The sequence below is a fragment of the Neopsephotus bourkii genome, unplaced genomic scaffold, assembly GCF_033783945.1.
Source record: "Neopsephotus bourkii isolate Nb327-2 ecotype Australia unplaced genomic scaffold, CSIRO-AGI_Nbou_v1 NB_941, whole genome shotgun sequence".
NCBI classification, from domain to species: domain Eukaryota; kingdom Metazoa; phylum Chordata; class Aves; order Psittaciformes; family Psittacidae; genus Neopsephotus; species Neopsephotus bourkii.
Genome location: NW_026901435.1, coordinates 669,553 through 694,999, shown reverse-complemented (window position 1 = coordinate 694,999; position 25,447 = coordinate 669,553). Strand labels below are relative to the sequence as shown.

The following is a 25,447-nucleotide window of genomic DNA, read 5'->3' as shown; positions in this document are numbered from 1 at the left end:
CCACAGCCTTTTGGGGTTGGCACATTATAAATGCTTTGGAGCACAGAGTCTTCTTTCAGCAGATGCAACAACTAAAGTAAAAAGGGGAAAAAAAGCTCCAAAGCATGATGAACAAGGATTTAACTTTAATTTTATGTAGTTTTATTTAAAGTAGCAAGAAATGGCTTACAGCAGGGAAGCATTTGTCCATTATTTAAAATTTCAAAATAGAAAACTTGTCATCAAGTATTAGGAATTCCTCTTTGTCATTTTCCCTACCTCATCTTAAAAAGTTTGCAAACAAGGAGGGGAGGAATTTCTGCAGCATATCCTAAAATCTGAGGTATTCATTCTCAACTAAAACATTAGGAAGTGGTAAAAGCAAAAATCATATTTCTCAATACACAGCATAATAGAAATCAAATGGTAACATGGCCAGTCAGTAACACTGCATAGAGTGGCAGGGAAAAAATAAATCCATTCCCCTCTCCTACACCTACTGGGAAAAAAAGGTGAGAGTAAAGATCCTACATAAAAGGTGTAACAGCTGCTAGTAAGGCAGATGCTATGGCTGTGGTAGTTCAAAAGAACCCTCTGAAGAGACGGGTGCTCCTTCTCCCCATCATGAACTGGCTTTTCAAAGCTTTGTATGTATGCTGACCTGCTCTGGAGCTGCAACAGGCAGCCAGCATGAAGAGGGAGAAAGGCTCTGGCCAAGGAGAAAGGGAGCCTTCTTAAAAAAGAAACCACTTAGTATATTTGGAAAGGGGTACAGAGTCCCAGAAGCCCAGGGTGGCTGAGGCTAGGAGGTCACCTCATGCAAGTCGCCCTGCTCAAGCAGGAGCTGGCTACCCAGGAACATGGTGAGAACAGGGTTTTTTAACTGATAATGAGCAATAAATGAAACAGAAGGCTACTTGTACATACACATATTTGTATATACACATGGAAAAGTATACAAAAAATACAGCGCAGGGGTTTCTTGAAAGCATACTGATTTCAATGTAACTTTACGCTGAGTAATGGAGAGGTGACATCCTGAATATACTTGAAAAAAAAATCCAAACCAAAACTTTACATAACCCTATGTCTTAAAAGGCTTTTTTAATTGTTTTATTCTTAAAAATCCCAATGTCTGGTTCACCTGGAAGCGAACGTCACTTCATATTATGGAAGAGGTTTTCTACTGCTTGCACGTAATATCAGGATTTGAGATATACGATATCAACATATGAACTATAACATGTCATTCAACTTCGTGTTCTTCAAATCCTAGGTTAGAAAATGAATTGGAAGCCCCATGTCCATCACAACCACAACAACAAACCCCAAACCTTCTTTACAATTTGACAGCCCACAAAAAAAAAAAACAACAACATACAAAAGGTATTTATGGTGAGATGATGACAAATGACAAAGATCAGAGCAGACTAAATACATCCGATTTCACTTCTTGGAAGCTATACAAGCATTAAGGATGGAGATTACCCAAAAGTACCAGACATCATTTATGACAACATCAAAAGACCCAGAAACACAGATTGCAGAAACTGAGTAAATTAAAACCCTGCATGTGGCTGCACTTCTAAGGAAGACCAAGAGCTACTACAGCAGTTCATCCAAAAGTCAAACAGATACCTTCCAACAGTTTTGAATGTGAAGACACCTCCTTCCAAGGAGCAGGAGAGAGAGTGCAGTGGTTCGAAAATGCATCTGGAGACACAGAAGACTTTCTCAGCTTAGTTTACCCATATTTGGTATGCTTCTGCTGATAAGCTTCCCCTCTGTTTCATTGAAACTACACTCTAGTTGAGCCTCCCTCTGATTTGGGGTGAGGACTTTCATCCTGAAGGGAAAGATAATTCCCTGTGAGAGCTGGGTCTCTAAACAACTGGGGAAACTACCAGATGCTGTTTGGTCTGCTGTACTGGCCTGTCATGGCCATGGCTACACCTGCAGGGCAAGAAGCACCATGCTTCTTACAAAGAGAAATTATATTTTATAATTAGTTTATTTCCCATCTAGGAGTTTGTCCTCCATAATCTGTTTCAGATGCAGGAGTAAAACTCAGACAGGCTTGCAACAGGAACATAGTTCATACAATAGTTAAGGTTGTAAAGGACCTTAAGATCATCTAGTTCCAACCCCCTGCCATGCAGCTAGCAAAATCCCTAACATCAGAAAGACAAGGGCTATTTCAATCTACCACTATGCACTGAGTTCCTGAAATAAGATCTAAGATCCAAGAATGACTCAAGAAGGATTTCTGGAAATTTAGTTTTCTGGATTTCTGGAAAACAAGTTCCTAATGCTTGGCCTAAAGTGTCACTGCAAACTGTTAGAAAGAATGGCAGTTAAACTCGCATTTTTGATATGAGGCTGAGGACCTACATCTACCCAAGAAAAAATGAGGGGGTAAGAGGCATCTGGGTGTCCAGGCTCCTCCTTAGGTACCTCTCTCTAGCAGTTTGTCTGACTTCAGCCCTCTCATAAGGATGGCAGCCTTACTGTCCTAGAGTAAGTTATTCTTATAAGTTATTCTTATCAGAATATGCACTTACTGCCCTAGAATAAGTTATTTTTCCCAGTGCTCTATTCCTGACAAGAAATAAGGCAATGCAAGCAGCAACATCTGCTACTTCAGCTCTCCTTGTCCTTATCCTGGGGAGAGAAGAGACAAGATGTCCATCTAGACTGACCACTCCTGACATTTTCATCCTTGATCTTTTTCTTTTGCCAGCTGCTACAAATGATTCAGATGGGAAAGCAGAGTCACAGGATAATCTCCCTATAAAACTGAATGCAGCCCTGAGACTGCAAGGAAAACTAGGAGGATATTTAACTGAGTTGCCAATTTAAGAACTGAAATACAGTCTGACATTTACCAAGCAAGCTCTGTCACATGAAGAAACAGTGGAGCACTTGTCACTGCAGTGACAAAAAACCGGAGGGAAGTACAGGCCAGGCTTGAGCTCTGACATTTGCCCAGAGATCTGAAGTTAATAATTTATATGAAAGAGCCATTCACAGAGTAAACTGCTAAAAACCCAAAACCTGAAAAGCGAACATCTAAATAAAGCATGGGCATACATGAGAGAGGAAAGTTTAAGAGGAAAGACAGCTCACCAGAAGCCCATGCTGAGGAAACCCAAGGGAAAATGTGACCTGTACTGAACATCATCAAATATCACAGAAAAGTGATGTTTGATGATGTTATATGTGATGTAAAATGTAATGTAAATAATAGCTAAAAATAAAAATATGTAACATTTGTATGTAAATGTATGTAAATATATAAAAATATGTAAAAATAAAAATACATGATGTAAATAATATGTAATGTAAATATATGTAAAATGTGATACATTTTTTTTCCTCTGGTGTATCAATTAAGAGTCATTTTTTTCTGGCTTGTGAGTATCAGAGGAGTGAAGAGACAAGAAAGAGTCTGTTACCTTGAATGTCATCATTGAAAGTGCAATACTTGTTACGGTACTTATTCAGCAGACGGAATGCATTGGCATTAGCAAAATCCTCAAACTGAATGAGGCAGTTCATGCCATACCTATAAAGACAAAATATTGTGCATTACATTAAAATTAATACATAATTGTACATTAAAAAGCTATTAACATTTGCAGTCAGCTTTTGAATACAAATATAACGTGATTTATATATCTACTAATATATTTCTGCTATATTCTGTATCTTTGAATTCATATAAATTATTTACAAGGCATAATTAGACTATTAATATGCTTTACTCAGTTCTAAGTTAAGAATAAAAGACCAGGAGAAAAGGCCTTCATCTCTCTGCAGACATCTCAACAGCAGTCTTCGCTGAGCAATCAGCTAGTGAGCAAACAAAGCTGGCCCCATAAAGAAGGTAGTAAAAAGGTTACACATTCAGAACATGGATTTTATTTTATTGTCATTATGCAAGTGAGCAGCATGACATCACTCTCAACATGATGATGCTCAACCATTATTATAACAGAGATCAGAAACAAGGTTGTGAGAACACTTAAAGGAAGGAAAATGATAGCTGCAAATTTGATTTGAGTTACACTTGGCTAACATATATTAAAACTTTGGGTATATGCAGAAATGAAGTTACATTTCTTTTGTCTACTGTTCCACTGGATTATCAAAACTGAATTTTCCATATGAATAGTAGATGTTTCTTAAACACTAAGAATCAATGTTATCACCCGTTTGAATATTTTCTCATCCTTCTAGCTAATGAAACAATTAAAATTGACATTTTCTACAGTACTTTGAAATCTATATACTATTTTTGAAAATATAGTATGTAGTTGCATTGGATGAACAATTTCTGCCATTTAGCTGATATGACTAAGTCAGCTCAACAGGGGTACAGAGGTAAGTAACTTCTGACAAACCTTTTGGTAATGCTCTCAACGTCAACGCAAATCACTAAATTTCTTTAAGACAATTCACTGCATTACCTTGCTGCCTTGGACCCATCGTGTACCAAGGCTGCACTACCCAACAGGGTGGAAAGAACAGCACATTTCTAGTATAAATAGGTGACTTGACTTGACTTCATGAGGCATAAAGCATCTCACATCTAAAAATTACTGAAGAGAAGAATACAGGAGCTTGTTGTTTGGGATTTTTTTTATTAAGGAAACTCCAGAATCCTGGCACCAGACTCATATGCCAATAACTAACAAATAAAAAATTGTCCTGATGGGCCAATAAGGTTACTCCTAAAATGAAAGTTAATATTATGTTAAATTAATTCAGTATTAGTGTTCTGCATACTCCAGTCACTAGATGCATTTTGTAACGGTACTGTCTCTGGATTCCTTGCTTAACATTCCCACATGGCATTTTCAAACACTTCCTTAAAACAAAGAAAACCTGAAGCACAAGAACCCCCCCCCAAAAATCACCAAAAATTCTATACAAAAAATTATGTAAAGATGGAATTCAAGCTCACAGCACACTGACAAAAAAATATGGGGTCTTTGGTTTAGTGTTTGGGGGCTTGTTTGCTTGTTTGGGGGATCTTTTGTTTTGGGGAGGTTTTGGTTTGGTGTTTGTGAGGGTTTTTTTGGCTTTTGTCTGTTGGTTGTTTTTTTTTGTTTTTTTTTTTGGGGGGGGGTTGGTTTGGTTTTTCCTCTGTCCAATCTCATAAGCACATATGGGAAAAAAAAACGTAAAACACAATATAGGTTTAAAACAACAAAACAGAAAAAACCCCATAGGTGTTGCTATGAAATTATTATCAGTAGAGTCTAAAAGAACACAACCTCTTTGACCTAAAGGAGGTTTTCCCTTACCTGTTAACAGCGCAAATCCAAGAGAGAGTTTAAGTAGTTCCTGCTTCATCCATAAAAGCAGTACGCACATGTACTGAGCAGTTCCACATAAACAATCTTCTCTAACGTTTAGTAGAGTTTTTCTTTAAACCCTACATGTATTTGGCAACCATGTTAAGCAAAGCCATCGATATTAAAAAAAGGACAAAAATTCCTGTGACTAAATGAATTTCCATGGAAATCACATATTTACAGCCATATTACAATTAGCCAGAACTACTGGGATTCTGCTGGCAGGAATGGTAATCCCTGCTGAAAATAAATACATCTTCAGGTTTTATGGAAAAACCTGGAATTTTTCAGCAGCACAATGACAGGCAACCGTTTAAAGGGAATCTGTCAAGTCAGTAATTCAGTACAGAAAATCACAACCAAGTTCAACTAAGAAAATGGAGCTGCTTTTAAAAAAACAACTTAAATTTCTAACCTGATTCTGTATTTGACACAAATTTCTGTGATTTCATAGCGGTTCAGGAGCTGACAGTTAGATACTAATACGAAACTAATGAGATTAACACTCTGGAATCCTGAAGCTTGGTTAGAAGTGTTTCTTGGTTGTCATTAAGCCAGTGTCTGTTTCTTTATTTTACCATATATAACATTCCATTTTCTCATCTGCATTTGATTTTTCTCCATTTTCTTACTCGTTGCCTTTGTAGACACAAATCAAAACTCCCTGTGAATCATATTAAATCAATGTCCCTGTAGAAAACACACATCCTATACTGGACACAGTACCCATACTAATTCTCTGAGCAAGAGATCATGGCTGTTCAATTTATATGGAAAAAATGCAGGCAACCTAATTCTGGGCCCCTGAGACTTTGGTATTTCAGCAGAAAAATTTCTAAGCAGCCTTCTTATTCACTAGAAGTGCTATACACAGCATCCACGTAAAAACCTGAGACTTCCAGTAATACCTGGTTCATGAAGTTTGAGGACTATGTCCTCAAAAAGATCTAATTAAATCCAGTCACCGGGTACCCATGATATACGAGAAAATGACACAGTGTTTCTCTGCTTGGAATATTCACGCTCTCAAAACCACTAAGAGATGAGATAAAGAGATAATTAATAGTTAACCTCTTGCATTCCATAAAATCCCCTTGCAGTAATGAACTGGTTACAAAGGTGCTGCACAGTTCTGGAAGTGATGACCACACTAAAATAGCCATCCGCTCTTCTCCAACTTCCACATCTTACTATTGCAATTACCTAGAGTAGAAAGTTGACCCAAAACCTAAAATTATGTTCACAGCCAACAGCTTAGTTCCACTTCCCTTCCTGCATCACTCTGCAGTAAACTTCCACTTCTGTTGCACTCTGATGGATGCATAGTTAAACTTGATCACCATATAACTCAGGAGTATTTCAGCTTCCTATATGAAATTTTAAGGCATACACATTTAAACTGTAACATAAAATCCTTTTAATTTGAACATGTCACCAACAAGAGAGTCTTGGGAGCAAGTAGAAGTTGTATGCGGTTACAATGCTGCAAACATTAGTCACATACAACATCACACCATATTGCTCGCCCAAAAGAGACAACGGTTCTCCAGCTAGCGCCATGCTTAATCCAGGGATACACAGGGTATAATTAAGGAAATCAAGAAACACATAACTAGCATGCATATTCATACTGAAAGGCAGTAGAAATAAACAGAAGAGAGAACCTATCCAGAGGGCATCAACTGTCTCAACTAGAACGTGAAAAAATGATGAATCTACTCGTAGACCTCCCAAACTAAGAAAATACATGAAAATCTGGGAAACACTTCTCCTCAGTATGTAACCACAACATGACCTAGTGAATTCTTAACTATTTTTTTGCTCCTGAAAGCACTTCTCTGACAGCAATAGCTCGGCTTGACTAGCCTGGCTAGAATGACTGGATTCTTGCAGGCAAGTGTTTTGTAGCTGTGAATTCCTCTCTTCTGCTTGTTTGGAATCTGTCACTGTGGGAGCTGATTAAACATACATAAACCATCCCTAGAAAGTGATAATCCAGATCACTGCTCCCCCTTGTAAATCCTGTTTTGTCACCCACGTCTTTTTTGGGTACTTGAATCTTAGTCTCCTGCTCCAAGTCACACAGGCAGTCTTAATAGGATCCATCTGGAAAGAAGTTCAAAGTCACCTCTGCTTTTTCTGTTATGGACAGAAAATACAGACAACGGTGGCAAGCATGCAACATCAGATTTGCCATGAAGTATGGGAGGCAAATGCTGGACAATGGATTAAAAAGAACCATCTCGCTGAATAATGTGTGGTTGCTAGAAAACACAGTTTCCAATACTTCTCCCAATTTACAACATATTTTATGTGACAGTCTTAGCTTAGTTTTCCCCATTTGTAAACATTTATATTCAATTGTCTCTGACAACAATGCTAATATTTCAGATCATTCTATGAATTATATCTTTATGTAACAGGCTGAAGAAAAATGTCCACAGCTCTTTAACCATCCCAGATATACAGTACATTTTGGCAACTCAATGCTCTTAAGAACCTCAAATGGGGAAAACCCTCAAGAATCCAGTGGGAGCTATAAAAGTTTGGGCATAATTTTGAATTCAAACCATATGATCAGTAAAATTCATACTCACTTCTACAGCTAAGAATTTTTTTTTCTGGAATTATATTTGGATCATTTGTTCTTACTGCCAGCCATTGTTTTGGAAACCTTCCTAAAGGATCAAATAGTTGCTTTTTAGGTTTTCAGAGGTTCCAAAACCTATTGGACTATTTTCTTTTTTCATATGGGCCTGGAACTGAAAAAGCCTTAGAAACCATCAGAAGTGGCTGCTGTCACCCATTCCTAAGAAGGAGCAAAACCAAAATGATAGCAACATTGGCATTCTCCCCCTTGTCTCATGCGTCACACAGCTGCTCCACCAGCCAGAACCATTTATAGTGCATTGGGATGATGTAGAAATCACCTCCTTCCTCCCCACTCCAAATACTGTAAGCTAGCTCATTTCCATATATTCCACTGCTCAAACCAGATTTAAAGCACAATGGCTACTGCTATAAACTCCTCTTTGTGCCAGGGCTTTCATGAAAGGACGCCTTCCCACCTTCTCTCCTTACAGCTCTTATGGTCCGGATGCATTCTCTTCCTGCTCTCGCACAGGCTATCTTTAACTTCATTTCATAAAGTAACTAAACTGCTGTAATTAGGCCATACATCATCCTAGCACCTCTTCCACTACGATTTTAACCTGCTGGTTAAATTCAACCAAATTTGACCAAGGGCAATAGAGTTTTCCACAATAATTGCTACATATATGTTCTGTGGAAAAAAGGTAGCCAAGATGAGAAACCCTCCAGCAAGCACTACAGCCACTCTGCAGCAGATGTTACTACTCATGCTAACAGCCTGATGTGCTACAGCTGCACAGGACAGAAATCTGCCCAAGATGTACTCAGCTCTAGCCAGTGCTAGAATGCAAATACCTTCCCAGAAGAGGTATCATTAAATTACAGACAACTTTGTCTGTCCTGAGTTGGATCAGCAAGTCAGAGACTGGACATTCTTCACAGGAAGAGATTTAATAGGAACTGTCAGCATCTCTGCTTTCCACATGAATGAACCTTGGTTTTGTTTTTTTTTTTTTAATATATATTTTTTTTTTTAATGCAGACAGCCATTGCTTTTATTTTATCTACAGAAAGCATTTACTTTCTTATGAGTATATTTCATAGCTATTTTCTGTTTCCAAACCAAGCCCTGTCCCTATGAGTTCAGTACATATCCAAACTAGGCACGGGCGTAGGAAAGATGGCAGCATTTAGCACCCTCCCTAGTACCAGCAACAGACCCTTGTTTCATTCACGTTCTCCTTAAGGAAATATAATTCTACAAAAACTTTCCATGTTACTATTCCCTGGCACAACCACAGTGCTACAGTGTCTGCAGTGCAAACCTGCTTTGTACCAGTGCTTCTAGCACTTCTCTGCTTTATCCTTCCCTCTCCGGAATAGGTTTGGTGATCATCTTCATGGCCTTTCTATCCCAGAAGTTATGAGGACAACAGAGTGGAGCTGGCTCATAATTTCCCCTTTTTTTTCTGCCAGCCAGCAGCACTGCTCCATGTGTGGACTTTGCAAGACTTAGGAGCAGGGCAGTGCTGAATTAGAAAGGTCTTGTAGTTGGTGGTCCTGAAGTCACTGCCTGTTAGCGGAGAAGAAAAACCAGATTCTCTGTCCACAATCAGGTCCTATTTACACAAATGGTTTCTCTTATGCAAAAAGGTAATTAAATTAAAAGCTTTTGTGGTGTATTAACATAATTACTACCAGAAAAAGATGGTCTGTTTGTGTTTTTTTTAACTTATTTTTATCTCAGCTTGCTTTCAAAAACCCGTATAAAATCAAGTTTACCACCGCTCATCACCGTAAGCCCAGAAAAAACATTGAGGACTTGACAGCCAGGCCTTTTTGTATTCAGCGTTGCACGTGAGCAATCCTGGCCAGATCACATGAACATATACATCCTGATGCTTTGAGTACACAGGTGTGATACTGACTGAATAAAATCAACTTGTTTAGAGATTTCATAACATAAAACCACCTCTCTCTCCCATAAGATCTTGCACTGAGTCTTGTCAAGTTCCTGTGGTGGACTGCACCAAGATCCCCCCTCTCCACTCTCCCAACAGTCCCCTCAGGAGGAAGGTGGCTGGATGACACAGTGCTGAGATACAGTATAATGCACACTATAAAAATAAATTATACTTTTAATATTTCACAAAATCATGAGCCAAACTCTCGCACTCAGATCTTGACAAACACAAACATCAGCCCCAGCAGACTAGATCGCTGCCCTGAAAAAGCATACTATTTAAACTTGCACAAACACTGAGGCATGCAGCCTCAGCTGATGCTCAGGTTAAATCTGAGGAGGTAGAAAACTATACTGTAATTCTTTAGTTTTCTGCCTTAAACTCCCCCTCCCCCCCCCAAACCCAAAAAACACAACACAAAACAAAAACAACAGCAAACAAAAAAAAAACCAAACCCAAAACATTCCACATGGATTCAACCTGAACAGCAAATTGAATTACTGTGATGTTTTCTCATGAATTTGTATCGGTTCACTTGCTACCTGATCCTGACCCCACCTAAGTGGAAAGTAAAACTCCTGGAGCCTGAAAATGTCATTCTACCTCTCCTAGCTATTTGACTGCTTTTTCCAGTGTGACTGCTTAGCTGCTTTAACTGTGACTTAGACCAAAGAAGAATCTCAAATTACCTTCAGTTTTATATTCACTTAAAAGAGATGGGTGCAGATTTGAGACAGATGATCTGAGATATTTGGGGGTTGTTTTTCAGCCTCCTCAATTCTTCTTTAGAGACTTGGCATTGTGACACTTTGGCTAAGGGAGGGAAGGGTACTGAACAGATGGATTGGTCAAGTGTCTGAGCTAGCTAAATCAGAAAAACAGAGAATCTAGAAAGAAATCTATCTCAGCTGTAAATAGTGAGTAGCTTTATTCATCATGAATCTTCAGTTGTAGCTGTGTCACATCTTGCCCACCTGAAAAATATATAGATCCCCACTAAGCCCTTCAAGCTTATTTTTTATTTGAATTAAATAGCTTTATACTAAAGCAAAAAAACCCTGTCATTATAAAAAAAAAGAGTGTGTAAAATACATGACACTGCATGATAAGTCACTCTACACAGTTTAAATTATTTGAATCTGCTTTCAAATGGGTGCTTTCTTCTGGTCACTTTGTGACTGCAATCTTTAAGCATTTGTTTAAGTCAGTGGTTATTAGTGTGTGTTTTAGATCGCCACTGCCAAGAAAAGCAATAAAAGACACAGTTCTGAGGTTTTCCTTGTGTTGGCACACACCTGCACACTTTATAAGATTCAAATTTGACAAAAGTTATCAAAAAGTAGTAAGTACAGCAGCACTTGAACAATGATCAACAATAGCATAAGGCCACCACAGGAAAGATATTACATCTTATACATATATATATATCTCTATTCGTAATTACTGTGATTAGTGGAACCATCTATTCTGAGAAGCCTGGGTTCCTAAATCTGGACATGAAATGTTTCTCTGGACAAGTTCTCAGATTTTTGTATTAAAATGAGAGCTGCACTTGGAAAACGTGAAGGTTCCAATTTGGCTGCACAAATAAGATGTGCATTGACTGCATGTATTTTAAGGTGGCATTTTGGTTATACAAGCTGCATCTATTTTCTTGAGATGGAACCTTCATATATGCACTGCCCAGACACTAATTTTCCCCATTTTCCAAAAAGGGGAGAGGGTTTGCATTCCAGCAACAGAAATAAAAATAGATCCTTGGCTGATAATTCTACACCAGAAATTTTCATCATATATTTCTATCGCATTTATTTAATGTATCTAATAGCATTTAAAAATAGTACTTCAATAAAGGCTAATTTATTAAGGTATTTACTTAAACAAATGAGAATTCCAGCTTGGGTCAACAGGATTATTCCTTTGCTTTGACTTAAATGCCTGCTTTGATGCCTTACTGAATCAGGCCTGAGTGATTTACAGCAAATACAATGCCTTTCTGGAAAAGATATTGTATCTTTCGCCAGATTCTGAAGATTCTAAAGATTGCTAAGTGGCTTTAGGAGCTTAAACAAGCCTGCAAGCCTGTATTTGCTTACATATTTCATTATATTTGTAAGCGTTTATACATATTTTCCCTAAAATAAAAGATTCAGTTGGATAGCCAAATTAGTGCAAAGCCTGGGGCAACACATCTGCTATTTTCCCCTGCTACTTAAGGTATAATGAACAGATGGAAATCTCACTTCCACCACTGACAGCCTTCACCTTGATTGTTAAAAGGCAAAGAAGTAATGTAATGACCTTCCAGAAATGTCAAAGGAAGGTGGTGTCAGGAATACTTAAATTATTTCTAGCAGACCCAATACACTCCATAATGTTTGTATTGTTTGATCATTTACGAAACACACCTCTCCCTCCCCAAATTTTTGACGGTGTTTTTAAGGCAGTAAAATATCTTTGGTACCTGCAACACAAACTACACTTGTGGAAAAGAAACCATACTGGAGGCTAGACCACAGAAATGGAGAAGGTAGAATTTCAGGAATAAGGTGCTTACTATTTTCAAAGCGTTACTTGGGCAGCATGCTGTTGGACCTGAACATTACAACAGAGTTTCACAGAATCACAAAATGGCTGAGGCTGGCAGGCACCTCAGCAGTTCATCTCCTCCACCCTCCTGCTCAAGCAGGGTCAGCTAAAACAGGCTGTGCAGGATCACGTCCAGATGGCTTTTGGATATTTCAGGGATGGAGACTCCACAATCCCTCTAGGTAACCTGTGTCCATGCTCAGTCACCCTCACAGTAAGAAGTGTTTTCTTAAGCTTAAACTTTTCTTACATTTAAGCACAATGATTATGTCTCTCTTGTTCTGCCACTGGGCACCACTTATAAACAGCCTGTCTCCTTCTTCGTTACACAAACCGTTCCAATTAACGGATTAGATCCCTCTGAGCTGCTGCTCTCCAGGCTAAACAGCCTGAGCAATTAGTCTCTCCTCACAGGAGAGGTGGTCTAGTCATGTCTTCTTAGTGGCCCTTTACTCTCCAGTATGTCTCCCCTGTACTGGGTAAGCCAAAAATGGATTCAGCACTCCAGGTGAATACAGATGATAAAAATCTAACTAATCATATGATTAGTGTAGTGATTAATTATTTGACATAGTACAAAGACCTATTTCTTATTCAATTAGGCAAGACAAATTTTGCAGTGTGAAAATTTATGCATAAGTAATGCGAGTTAATGGAAATGAGGATATGATAGTATTTGGCCAGGTTTTCACATGCCAAACTCTCTTCTTATTTTAATGTCTTTAGAACTAGATTTAGGTGATGCATACAGTAATTATGAAGGAAGCCCTTTATTGTACACAAAATCCGTAACTCCATTATGTCTAGACTTGATGACAGTCTTTATCCAACGTCAATTGAAAGGGGGGGTGAAACAGAGTTTCTTCTGTATACATATAAGAACAATTACATTTCTGAACCATTCTTAAGGTTTCCACTTTCTTGATTACACCTTTGGTGCCTCTCTACACCACACTAACTGTGAGAGGTTGCACACTTTTAGATCTCACAGATGCCTATAAAGTTGGAGGCACCTGACATGTCACAGGGCTGGATCTGAAGAACAGACCTTCTTCTGCCACAGTGGTTCTACAGTCAACATGGCATGCTATACTGCCTTTCCACTATAATCTCAATTATGTATGAAATCTCAAACTGGAAACCCCTGTACTTCACAATGAAGCTATTATTCCACTATGTAGAGAAGATTCACCTTTATGACATTTATTCCAGGATCAACTTCAGTGGAGAATTGCCAGGATCAGACAAGATTCTGGGACTTCAGCAAGGATATTTGAGAAGCCACTGGGGACTACAAACTCTCATGGTGCTTGATGGTAAAGAAACCGGTTCTTTAAGTCTCTCCTCATATTTCCTGAAGACTGAGGCAAAGCAGGTTGCAAGAGAATATTTTTGTGGGTTTTACAATTACTGATTTTAAGTTTCCACAGTTAATAGCATGAAAATTTGCAGTCTACCTTTTTTTCTGAAATAGCTCATAGTGTCAACACTACTTATACTACCTATATAGATGTCAACATCTACTTATATGAAAACTATTCCATGGTCCTAACTGGGTAGCACGGTATATTCCTTCAATTGTTATTTTCCTTAAGCATTTTTTGGAGGGAAGTGAAGCACGTAACAGAAATTTGTCTCAAACATCCAGGAAAGAGAGCTGGTACTTCAGTGCTCCAGCAACCACTGAATGCTGTAATATGTCTCACCCCAGCCACTGGTAGATAACGATAGTTTATGCTAGAAACTGGTTTTAGCATGCAGTCATTCCAAAACTGGGGAAGTAGAAAAAGCTCAGAATTAATTTGGAATCCCTTCAGTCAAACCCAGTACTGCTGACTCATGAAAAGAGGCTCAGGCATATGAAATAATCTTCTTAGATGAGTAAATGCATGGGTTGAGATCTAAGTGACATTTCAGTGGGAGTAGATAGACAAGGGTCGAAAGGAAGTGTCACATCTTATCTTAAGCACCCTGAAGCTGAATTGCATCTTATGCCTGAGGTGTATTCCATAAGTTTTAGCCACTGTGGAATGAATGCCCTTGCAACAGTACACAGGAGAGAAAAGCAGCAGTATCTTCAGATGCTAGCTGGGATTGTACGGACTTCTGTATTTTGAACAGAAATATGGCAGTCTGGTCTCTGTGATGCACTTTTCTTCCAAAGCCAGTCTATAGGATGCCTGCTTAACAGACTAAACTCTCAGAACCTTACAACAAAGAGGAATCTAATGTTCTAGTCATCACACTTAGAGGAGATGCTGAAGGAGCAAATTTCAGGAAACCAGCAAAATCTCCATGTCTGTGCTTGCCAGCTTCCCCAGTATGCAGGTCATCCATATCAAATACTAGAGCCCAGAAACATGGGACTCAAGGCTTCCTAAGAAAAATCAGTAAATTGTATGTCCTTGAGCGCAGTGAGCCCTAGAGGTTTTCTTAAAGAGAGAGGGAATATGACCTATGAAAGGGAACTCTTCATTCCACTCTGACTCAAAAGAGAAAGAAAGAAGCATGGACCATCTGCTATGTTGATATCCAGATAGTTTATGTGCTTTAGGCTCAGTACTGCATTATAAAAGGTCTTCCCAGACGAAGTCTGAAATTAGCTTATGCAATTTTCAATCTCTTTGATAGTCATGCTGTAATGATGAAGGTTCTGCCACCATCCTGGTCAGAAATATTTTACATATGAAGAGATAACCTTGGCATTTACAATTGCCTGAAGTTAATATCATGTCTTTTTGGGACGGCGGTTCTTTGCAAACCGCTAGATCAGTGTGCCATAACTCTTCTGTAGTCTAAATCTGGTGTCAGATACTCTTTTGACTCTTTTCCAAGAGCACCATCTACACGGGATGTTTTTCTGCAATACGTCTTAAGCATTTGATCTCTTTCCATTCCACATTATTTGCATTCTTAAGATCATTCAGACAATTAAACTATACAACTAAATCTCTGTTCCTCATTACATACAATACAAATATTATGGGAAGACAGGTCCAGGGGCAAGGGAATATAAGAGAGATAGGGAGGAAGAAAGAGAAAGCAGCATTTATCCCTCTGGTGAGCCCTACAGGAATTAATCCAAAGGCACAATGTTACTAAAAATTTATAGTAACAAAAACATGGGGAAAAAAATAAAATCATTGCTAATAAATTTTACACATGACACAAAGACTGATTGTCATAAATTATGAGATAGAGTGCTATCTTGTAAGCTGGGCAATATACATTTATTTCAATGTGGCCAAATGCAAATTTACAAAGCAAAGACCAAAAGCGAAGAACTTGAAAGAGGTATTTCAAAGAAAGCTATAGGTAATGGATATTTACCACTGCTCAGCAAATATCACAGCCAAAAAGGTTAACATGCATAATGGCTGTACAGATATGGGATTATTAAATACAGATGGCATACTCTCACCCTTATAGTTGGTGTAGTATAATCAGTGCTATAACACTCTGACCATTTCTGAACATCAAAAACAATCTGATCCTAACTAAATGCCCCATTTTATGGAGAAGGTTGAACTAGTTTACAAAAAAAAATGTTTTTTGGCTTTATAAACTTGCAATAGACTGAATATAGTTAGAAGAATGCTTAAACATACAACTCCAAACATTCAATTATGTTGACATGCTCAGCAATTTACAGGATGTTTGAAAGGACTTAAAAAAGGTAGGGTTTGAACAGAAATCTGAATGAAGCCAAAAAAAGTTGCGCTGCTGATGTAATGGAAAAGCATTCCACATTAAAGATGAAAAAAAAAATCCTCTTAATAAAAAAATGGGGGAAAAAAACCCCAAACCCAAACCAATGATGTGGTGGGTAGCAGAGCTGTGTAACTAAAGCAGAGATGAAACAGAGGTAGCAATAAGGCTGTGTAGAACCATGAAAAAAACAAAACTATTTTGGTGCAGTAAAGCAATGTCCAGCAAATAAGGACATTATCTGATGAGGAGCAGTGAAGAGGAGCACCAGGGAGGAAGAAGTTTGGCAGCAGCATTTGGACCACCTGGAAGGAACCCAAATGTGTATCATTAGTCCAGAAATTAGTGTAATTTACAAGGGAGATTGCCCAAGACTCTAAGTGATTTGAAATATTTTCTAATAAAAGCATAGAGAAGAACTATGCCCAGGGAAAAATATCATTTACCTTACACACCCCTAATGAGATGGAGCGTGCTGTTCCTTCCCTGGGAGAAGCTGGGTGGGTTCTGGTTAAGCAGCACTGATAGTCCAATTTAATTTTCCAGCTCAGTGCTATTCATCAGAAATTAAACAGCAATAAAGATAGGTAACACTAGCAGTGTGCACCACATAGAAGATACCTCAAATCAAAAAACATTATAAAAATGAATTTAAGTATGTGATTAGCCAAACTCTTCAGTACATGGGACTAGTGAGCTGCCACTCCACAGACAGCATTCTTCCTTCTTTCCGCCCTTTCCAGGGCAGTAAGAATCTGGATTATAGCTTCCATAACATGCATTATTCTAAGAGGATCAGAGATCCTCTAGAGATAAATGCATCAAGCACTTTAGAGTCATGCCATAAGATTACCGTTCAGTCTTAATAAAAAACATTTCCAATCAGCTCTGTAAGTGAAACAGCGACCCAAGTTAGTGAATATACATTTAATCTGCAGACGTTGGCACCGGCAAGCTAAAGTAAAATCATTATCTTTCAAAAGAGCACAGAAATTTGTGAAAGTTCAGAAAGGCTCCATGGGCTTTACATAGTTGCCTTTAAGAAAAATTCTCCTAGATGTGTAATGGTTGGCCTAGAACTGGAGCACTTCCTACCTAAATATAAAACAGTCTCCATCTCCTTTAGTACATGTGGTGTTGTGATCAATCACATCAACATTACAAAACCAGGTTGCAACTGCTTGGTTGCTCTCTGATTTCACATGTGATGGACAACTCTGGTTATTCTGGACCAGGAAAGGAGATCACATGGGGAAAAAAACCCGACATTCTTACATCAATGACCATGGAAAATTAGGTCAGAAGTACATCACAACCAAAATCTTGTACTGATGAAATTCAGTATTACATGTTTAAAGGTAAGAAAGAAAACAAAACTGAGAAAATACTTCTCTGAAGTAATCATGTAATTAACTGTTTCGAAATATTAGCCAGAATTTAAGGGAAACTCATATTTTATTACTATCAACTAAACTAATTTTTCTACAACTTTAGTAATATCGTTTAGATACATCATAATGTTCAAAGCTCCATACAGAATAAACCTTCAAAGACTAACAAAATCCATTTTCATGCCTCTCTGATACTGAAAAGGTTGCCACCACTATTTATATTTCAAAGAAGTCAAGACTTCACATATTAAGTTCAAAATCACCCTTAATTGGATTTGTACTTGGGAAAAATTGGAAGAATGTTTACAAACTTTGCCATAGAAGTGGAATACTCAAGCTCAATAAAATGGCATATTTATAAGAGTAATGTTTTTTCCAGAAGTCATCATAAAGAAGTAAGAGCCCCTCTTGCTTTCATTGCAGAAACAGGAGCTTTCTAAAATCTCTATAGAGAAGGTGTATGAACATTGCATTTTATATTTAAAAACTGGCATTGCTTTCAGCTGACCTACACTGGACGTACTACTGCAGCCTGTGCTAGTGGGTATTGTTGCATTTCACCATCATGAATTTAACTTTCTTTAAAGTTACCTTTGAAGCAAGTTCAAACTTTTCAGTCCAAAAAATGTCTCGCTGGTAAACTTATATTCAAATATTTATTAACAATGACTGGAAAAAAGGTTAATTGGAGACTACATGAAGGTCCCAGAAGTGTTCTAAATCTATTTTAACATTTGAAACAGGTGGTTAGAAGTTTTAGATGGCTCCTCCTCATAGTCTCCTCAAATATTCAAGATTCTGGGGATTATATCAGTGATCTCAAAAGAGTAATATTTAAAATTATAGCTCTTATAATTGGGGACTAGGTGAGAAAAGGAAGTGGCTGCACACTCCTCAGAACTGTTTATCAACCTCTGCTAAGCCCAGTGCTATCTATCCTTTTCACAGTATTATTTAGGCCTTCCTCTGGGAACTTCAGATGCATACCAAATGGTCTCCCAGTTCCTGGCAGAGTCAAGTAAGAAATTAATGTTTAACATGTTATTTTAGATTATGCAGGCACTACATTAATGAGATGCAGTTTTCCTCTGTTTTTGTTTCAGGCTGTTTAGAAACTAACAATACACCTATACTAGAATCCTTGGATATGACTGCAGCATATAACTTTGCAAAATATACTGGTACTTCAAATTAGCTGGCTCAGATACCAACTTCAGTGTACTGAGAAAGTGTGATGTACCAAATGGTTAAAATGAGTATTTTGATTTTTTTTTAATTTTATTTCTATCTACACTATTTGCCTTTTTGCCTATAACTAGCTTACTCCTTGGATTTCTGAATATTAATCTAACAAAAAAAAACTATATATATATATTTTAGTGCACTTGGTAAATTGGCTCTTCAGAGATGCGCTGCTGGAATTCTTTCGGGATTCAATCACTGTTGAAGATGCACAGTATTTCTGAAACTAGACACAGGCCACACCTTTCTGGGGAAAATCATTTACAAGGAAAGAAATTTACACTCATTCCAGATTCTCTTACTTTGGTGTTTGAAGAGAAAAAATGTCTTGTATTTATTTGTAATTAATTGTAATTACAGGTAAATTCTAGGTCTAATCATTCAAAGTTATTAATCCATATGCATTCTAATGACTTTAGAGAACTGGATTGTTTTAATAGGCGTATTCAGGATATCTTGCCTAAAAAATACATCTTAGTTAACTTCAGTAAGTTTAAGTCATCTGTTCATGATGCATTGATTAGAGATCCATATGCCTTTTAAAATTAGTTAACACTCGTTTTCACTAGCCAGCAATCTGACTTCTGGGCTTCGTTGTCCTGGTCAGTATTAAAATGTTCACATTCATAGTTAGAATTACTTAGTCTATTTGAGTACTCATTATTTGAGTGCATTATATGCAGAACAGTGTAGCATCTACTCAGATTGGTCATACTGGAACAATTTAAGAATGTCAGTTAACACAGTTTACTCTTTTTTACAGTTACTCACTCACAAAACTATAGTTGGATTCTCCTGATGCCCAAGGCCACCTTGCAACCCAAAACACAGCATTTTAAATCACAGAAGGAATCAAAGAATCTTGCTTGCCATAGATGAATCATCCTGTCACCTCAAGCTAGAGAGAAACTTAACTTCTGGAGTATGAAAATTATATTTAATAGGTTTTGCAGAAAAACATATGTGGATGTGGGAAAAATATGGCATTCTACTCCTGTGCAATTGTCTACACCATGTAATCAAGCCCATAATAAATAAAATCAAAGGATTATTTTCTTTCTATGGTGCCTTCCTGAGAATAACCAAGTCCAGCTTGAGCTTTTCTAGCATACTAACAATTATCATTACCAAGCATAAAGCAAAACAACTGAATTGTCTGTGTACTTCCTATGACTGAATTTTCTGAATGAGGTCTGACAACGTATTCATGGTATTACACAGTAAAAAAGTAACCAAAGGTAAATTACACTTATTCTATAATTATATCTATTTTTCTCAACTACCTGTCTGAAAGCTATTTTCCCTGTCACTCAGCTAATACACATGACCTTTTTAAAGGCTACCAACCCATTACGTGCTGGAATGACAGTAAGCACAGGCCATCCACAAAAGCACTGTGTGACCCAACACCCTAATGGGTGCCTGTAAATGAGTGAAGCTGCTCACCCTTCTCCATCTTTAGCAGTAACATTGGATAACTCTCTAAATACTTATTTTCTTTTCAGAAATGCAGGGAGTGAGCAAATGGAAGATGCTACAATAATTTTTCTTCCAGTCACGCAGAAGCAAATACACATATGCACATATTATCATTCTAGGAAGAAACGTTTACACAGGAAGAAGTCTTATGAAGAAATGTGATTTAGAAGATTAAATAATGCTTCCAACTTGTACAGTATCAGACAGATATTCAAACATGCATGTCAAGCATTCACTGTGGCATCTGAGATGGCCCCCAAAATCCACGTGAATGCATATGATCAATAACATACTGAATATATTCAGAATTATGCTATCAGATGCTGTTCCTCTTATGTAAACCGTCAAAGTAGCTCATCTAGACTCCCTCAATGAAAAATTGCTTACTGATCATTTTTTTCCTTACACAAGACAGCTTACAGCTTGGCATCTATATTTCCCCTTGATCCCTAAGTCTCCAAATTCCGTATCTTTATGAATTCAAGACAGAGCTAAAACTTGGTTTGATTAATATTTTTCTTTGCTGGTAAGCTTTAGTAGCTAAAAATATAAAAAGGGACAGAATAATTTCATCAAGGGATTTGTCATACTGGCAGGATCTGTACATTAAAATAAGAACAAAAAGAAGTAGGTAGAAAATAAACAGCAAATGTCTCTACCAAAACCAAAACTGTTTCAGAACAATGTACCATATTTAATCATATGTTAAAGCAATGCAAAAGGTAATGAAAAGACCATTGCTTCTACTTCAAGAAGCTACAGAAAAAAGAGGCGGACTAAAAAATAAGTATGGTACAAGACAGAATAAGCGTCATGCTTTGAAACTATTTGCTTACAGTTGCAATGTTACACTTAATAGATTAAAAAGGAAGGTCATATAGTAATGGTGAGGAATATAAAAGTGTCTATCTATCCTACTATTTAATCAGCTTGTATTTTATAGCTTATTTTTGTGAGCAAATTATAAATTGCAAAATGTATTTTACATGAGTTTGGGGAAAACTGCCTTCTGACCCTAAGCACTTAGTGAAAGAACAACCACCAACCATGGAGACTGCTGTCGGTAGGGGATTGCATCACTGCTGAACATTGCCCCTGAGGATTCTGGAGGAAACTCCTCCTGAATTCAGAAAAATTTCCTCTTACACAGAACCCAGCCAATTTCTGTTTGTTTTCATTTTTTTGGGGCTCTGACAGGCAATGATAAACTGAACCCAGCTGAAAATTAGGATCAGATGGTGAACCGAGATTAGTTCTGTAAACTCACAATTTGACAACTCACAGAAGAAAGCCTCCCCTTATTCTACACCTCTCCCCTGTATGATTTAGGGAGCTAGACCAAGCCCTTAGCTACTGTACTCAGGTTTCTTTCTGCTGAATTTATTCAGTTTCTGATCCAAATGCTCAAAAGACATTGACACTGGGATTGGATTTTTGGTCAGGAGACACATATCCCTTACACTGCTTCCCTCCCCCCACTTCCCTCAAGAAAGCCATGAAGGATGTACAATAACCGTAGTTGCCTGCAAAGTCTCTTCCCTAGAGATGGGAATAATGAGCTCTTGGAAATGTTTAAAGTCTACTAAATAAGAAAAGCATCTAGCAATGATCTGGTAAAACAGTTTTAATGCCATGAGATTCCACTCAGTATCTCCAGTGCTATTATTTTTAACTAGGACTACAGCCAATGTTATACGCCTGGAATTATTTTTGTTTTATAAATTCATACTTATAAATACACGTGTACCTTTTAAAATGTCTACATATCAATGTAGACAGATAGTGCTTCAAATCTTGACAAAACTCAGCTAAGTAATCAAGTCCCCACCCACCTCTAAATATTTAAAGTATAGATGTGTCCAAAATAGTTTCAGTTTCTTTCCATTTGTTTGAGCAATTAAGAAATTTAAAAAAAGCATATTAATATTTTGTAAGTTCATAAATATTATACCATTTCTGGGACAACTCGTAAGTGAGAAGAGGCTGTCTCTAGGGATTCCTCCATTAAGTTCCTGGTTGGAAGCATGGATAGTGCTGTGAAAATAGTTACAACATTTAAACACAGAGAAGAGAGCTTATGCACTCAAAGTCAGTCCCCAAAAGTACAAGCTAATGCATAGTATAAAGACCAACAATCCCCACACATGCAATCCCTTTAAATAATAGCTCTGGATGCCCATCTGTCAACTTCCAGATGATGTTTTCTATCCTTCAAGCATCAACAGAGGCTAGAAGCATCATGAAAGATAGCAGGCACTTGGCAAACATGCCCAGAGATGGGGTCTGAACTGTAGTACTCAGCAGCTAAACATTTTCAAAGCTTGGTCTGAGTCTCCAACAAAAATTCAAGAAGACTGCTGAAGTCATGAGCAATCATGCCATGACCTGAGCTCCAAAGGAACCTCCTCCCCATGAGGAAGAGTGACACTGTATCTTTCACTCTGTCCTGCAAAAATACCTTCCTTAGCTCTCAGCTTTAAATCTCTAGTCCAATAAAATCTCTATTGCCTTTTCTAGCAGTTTAAAGGTACTTTAAATAACTTCTTAATAGATCAAAGTGGTTTTAGATGCTGGAATCTCATATTTTTCCTGATATTCTTGCAGTGTTTGCTTGATATAAATTTAAACATCAATCCAATAGTGCTGCTATAGGGGACATCTTTATCTTCATGCCAAGAGACAGACAACTTGTTATTCTAGAAGTACAGAATATACCCTAATCAGGACTACCTAGACCATACCTTATGTCTGAAAACTGCAACACTATAAACTATAGAATCCATATTTAGATTAACATTGAGAACTCCTCACCATATTACACAATCCAAAGTGAAAAATATGTACTTATCTCAACAAAGCCAAGCTCACACAGAATAGAATAGTACCAGTCGAAAGGGATCTACAATGGTCATCTAGTCTAACTGACCAACTCAGTGCTGACCAAAATCAAGTCATATTATTAAAGGCATTGTCCAAAAGTTTCTTAAACACTGACATAATATATTTTTCTTTTGTCCAAAGGACAGCTAGGAAATAGAAAGAATCTTGTTAGCGCAAAAGTAAAGCTGCACAAAATTTAATGTTGACCTGGATCCCTTTAAATGCATCAATTCTGTATGTTATTACTCAACCAGAGCAGACCTAACTTGGAGAGACCCAGCAAGCCGTGGAAAAGGGTGCTGCATCCCAGGCATTGAGACCAGATGGTTGTTACATGGAAAACAGGTGAGATCTGTCACTGGAAAGGAGCAGCTACACATACAAAAAGAGGAAAAAGGCATATGGAGAAAACCATTCACAGCACTGAATGTGTTTGAACTAATTACAGCACAACTTACTGATAATGACCAGATGCTTTTGATCATAATTTAATTGAGCATCGATGTTCAAGTAATATTGTATATCAATATATTAAAGTTTTCACTTTTTAGTTTTGTTTAGTAGTACCGTATTTGACTACAAATATTTTAAAACTACATACGACAGATTTGGAATGGTACCAGCAAAATTAATAGTAGTGTAGGAACAGTCCTTGGGACAGTAGGATACGTGGCGAAAGTCCTAAGTCAGTATTCACCACACAATCTTTTCTTGGATATTTTGCAGAGTTTAAATCATAAACAGATGTTTGTGGAAAGAAACTCTGTCTCCTTTCTTACAGACAATGTATTAATCACTCCAAAATAAGACTAACGTCTTGCTGAAGACTTGCTGAGTCCTTGCTGCTCAAGGTTACTAAATACTTCATTTACATCCCATTTGGGACAAAACTTAAGAAGCAAAGTTTGAGATGCTTCAGTAAACTATAAAAACAGTCATAAAAACTATTTAAATATTTACAATCTTGAGGCTGACAAAAGGAACTGTTACCCCACCATGGAGGATGGTGGCAGAAGACAGACTCTCTGCCTTCAAGGGCTAATGGTCCAAAGAAAAGAAACCATCCTGTGCCCCTCCTGAGACTGAATATACAAGCAAATCAGTTTGAGAAAGAACGAACACAATTTAGTTACATTATGGCATTTTTTCTTATTTTTAGTGGGGACAGTGTTAGCAAGGAATTAGTGAAAAAGCTGGAGAGTAGTAGTTGCTGCTTATCATCCGTTTATCCCTTCTTAAGAGACTAGAAAGGGTGGGACCTATGACAGAGGCAGCCATGGAACCAAGGTTGCAGGACATAGCGCAGCCAGCAAAAGCATCACAGAGATGAAGTAAGTTAGGAGATAATGAAGCGAGGTAATTAAATAACAAAACCAATACTTTTAGAAAACCTTAGATTCACAGTCAAAAATCAGCAATCCAGAAGGATATGAAGGAGGGAACAGCTGTGACGTAGAAGCATTAGAGATAATTATAGGTAAGAACAAAAATGGGTAAGAACACAGGTAGAATTAGGAGTGAACAAACCTCTCCAAAGACAACTGGGCAATAAAGAAGGAGGCAGAGTTGGAACTTATAAAAGTCAATCAGGAAAAAAAGGCAACAGGATGCGATACCACTGGTAGGGGGCAGCTATAGGAGGTAAGCAAAAACAGAAATAGAAACAGACAAAAAATGTGGAATGAGTGAGTCAATGAAAAGTTGCAGACCTACTACACGCAAGCAAGCCTTTCAGAACCTTTAGGTCTGATTTCCACACTGATCTAAAGCTCAGGCACTGCTCAGACTGCACAGTTGGACAGTACTTGCACTAACCAGCTGCAGTTGACAGTCTGCTGCAAGCAACATGAGGGTTTATTTTCTCATTTACCGGTGAGGGAGGGTGCTGTCATGTTAAGCAAAGAACATCCAAGCCACATCACACCAGACAAGGTTATTGTCTTTAAGAGCTTCTAACCCCCCAGGGAAGGAAAAATTCAAGCAGACCACAAATTATTGTGCCGTGACATTCAAAACCTAACTAAGGTCTATACCATATTAGGGGAAAAAATGGGCAACTGGTCATTCTGCTGTCAGCTGCTCCATCAGGAATGCTTGAATCCACAAAATCTGGCAATTTACTTTTTTTTTATGACTTCCATACCCTTAATTTGTAGCATTGCTGTGATAGAAGTTGCAGTCATTTAGTGGTGCTGTAGTTCACTTACTCATAGTGGCCCCTATAGTCAGGAATCTCAGCTATCATTTAAAAGCAGAAAAAGTG

The 25,447-nt window shown here is 37.8% G+C and overlaps 1 protein-coding gene across 1 annotated transcript in view; it reads right to left on the bottom strand.

The window, feature by feature from the left end:
• Nucleotides 1-25,447, bottom strand: part of ME1 (malic enzyme 1) — a 168,903-nt gene that overhangs the window by 34,668 nt on the left and 108,788 nt on the right. The window contains exon 7 of the mRNA XM_061358346.1: nt 3,435-3,544. Coding sequence (XP_061214330.1) covers nt 3,435-3,544 — 110 coding nt within the window. The remainder of the gene's footprint in view (nt 1-3,434; nt 3,545-25,447) is intronic.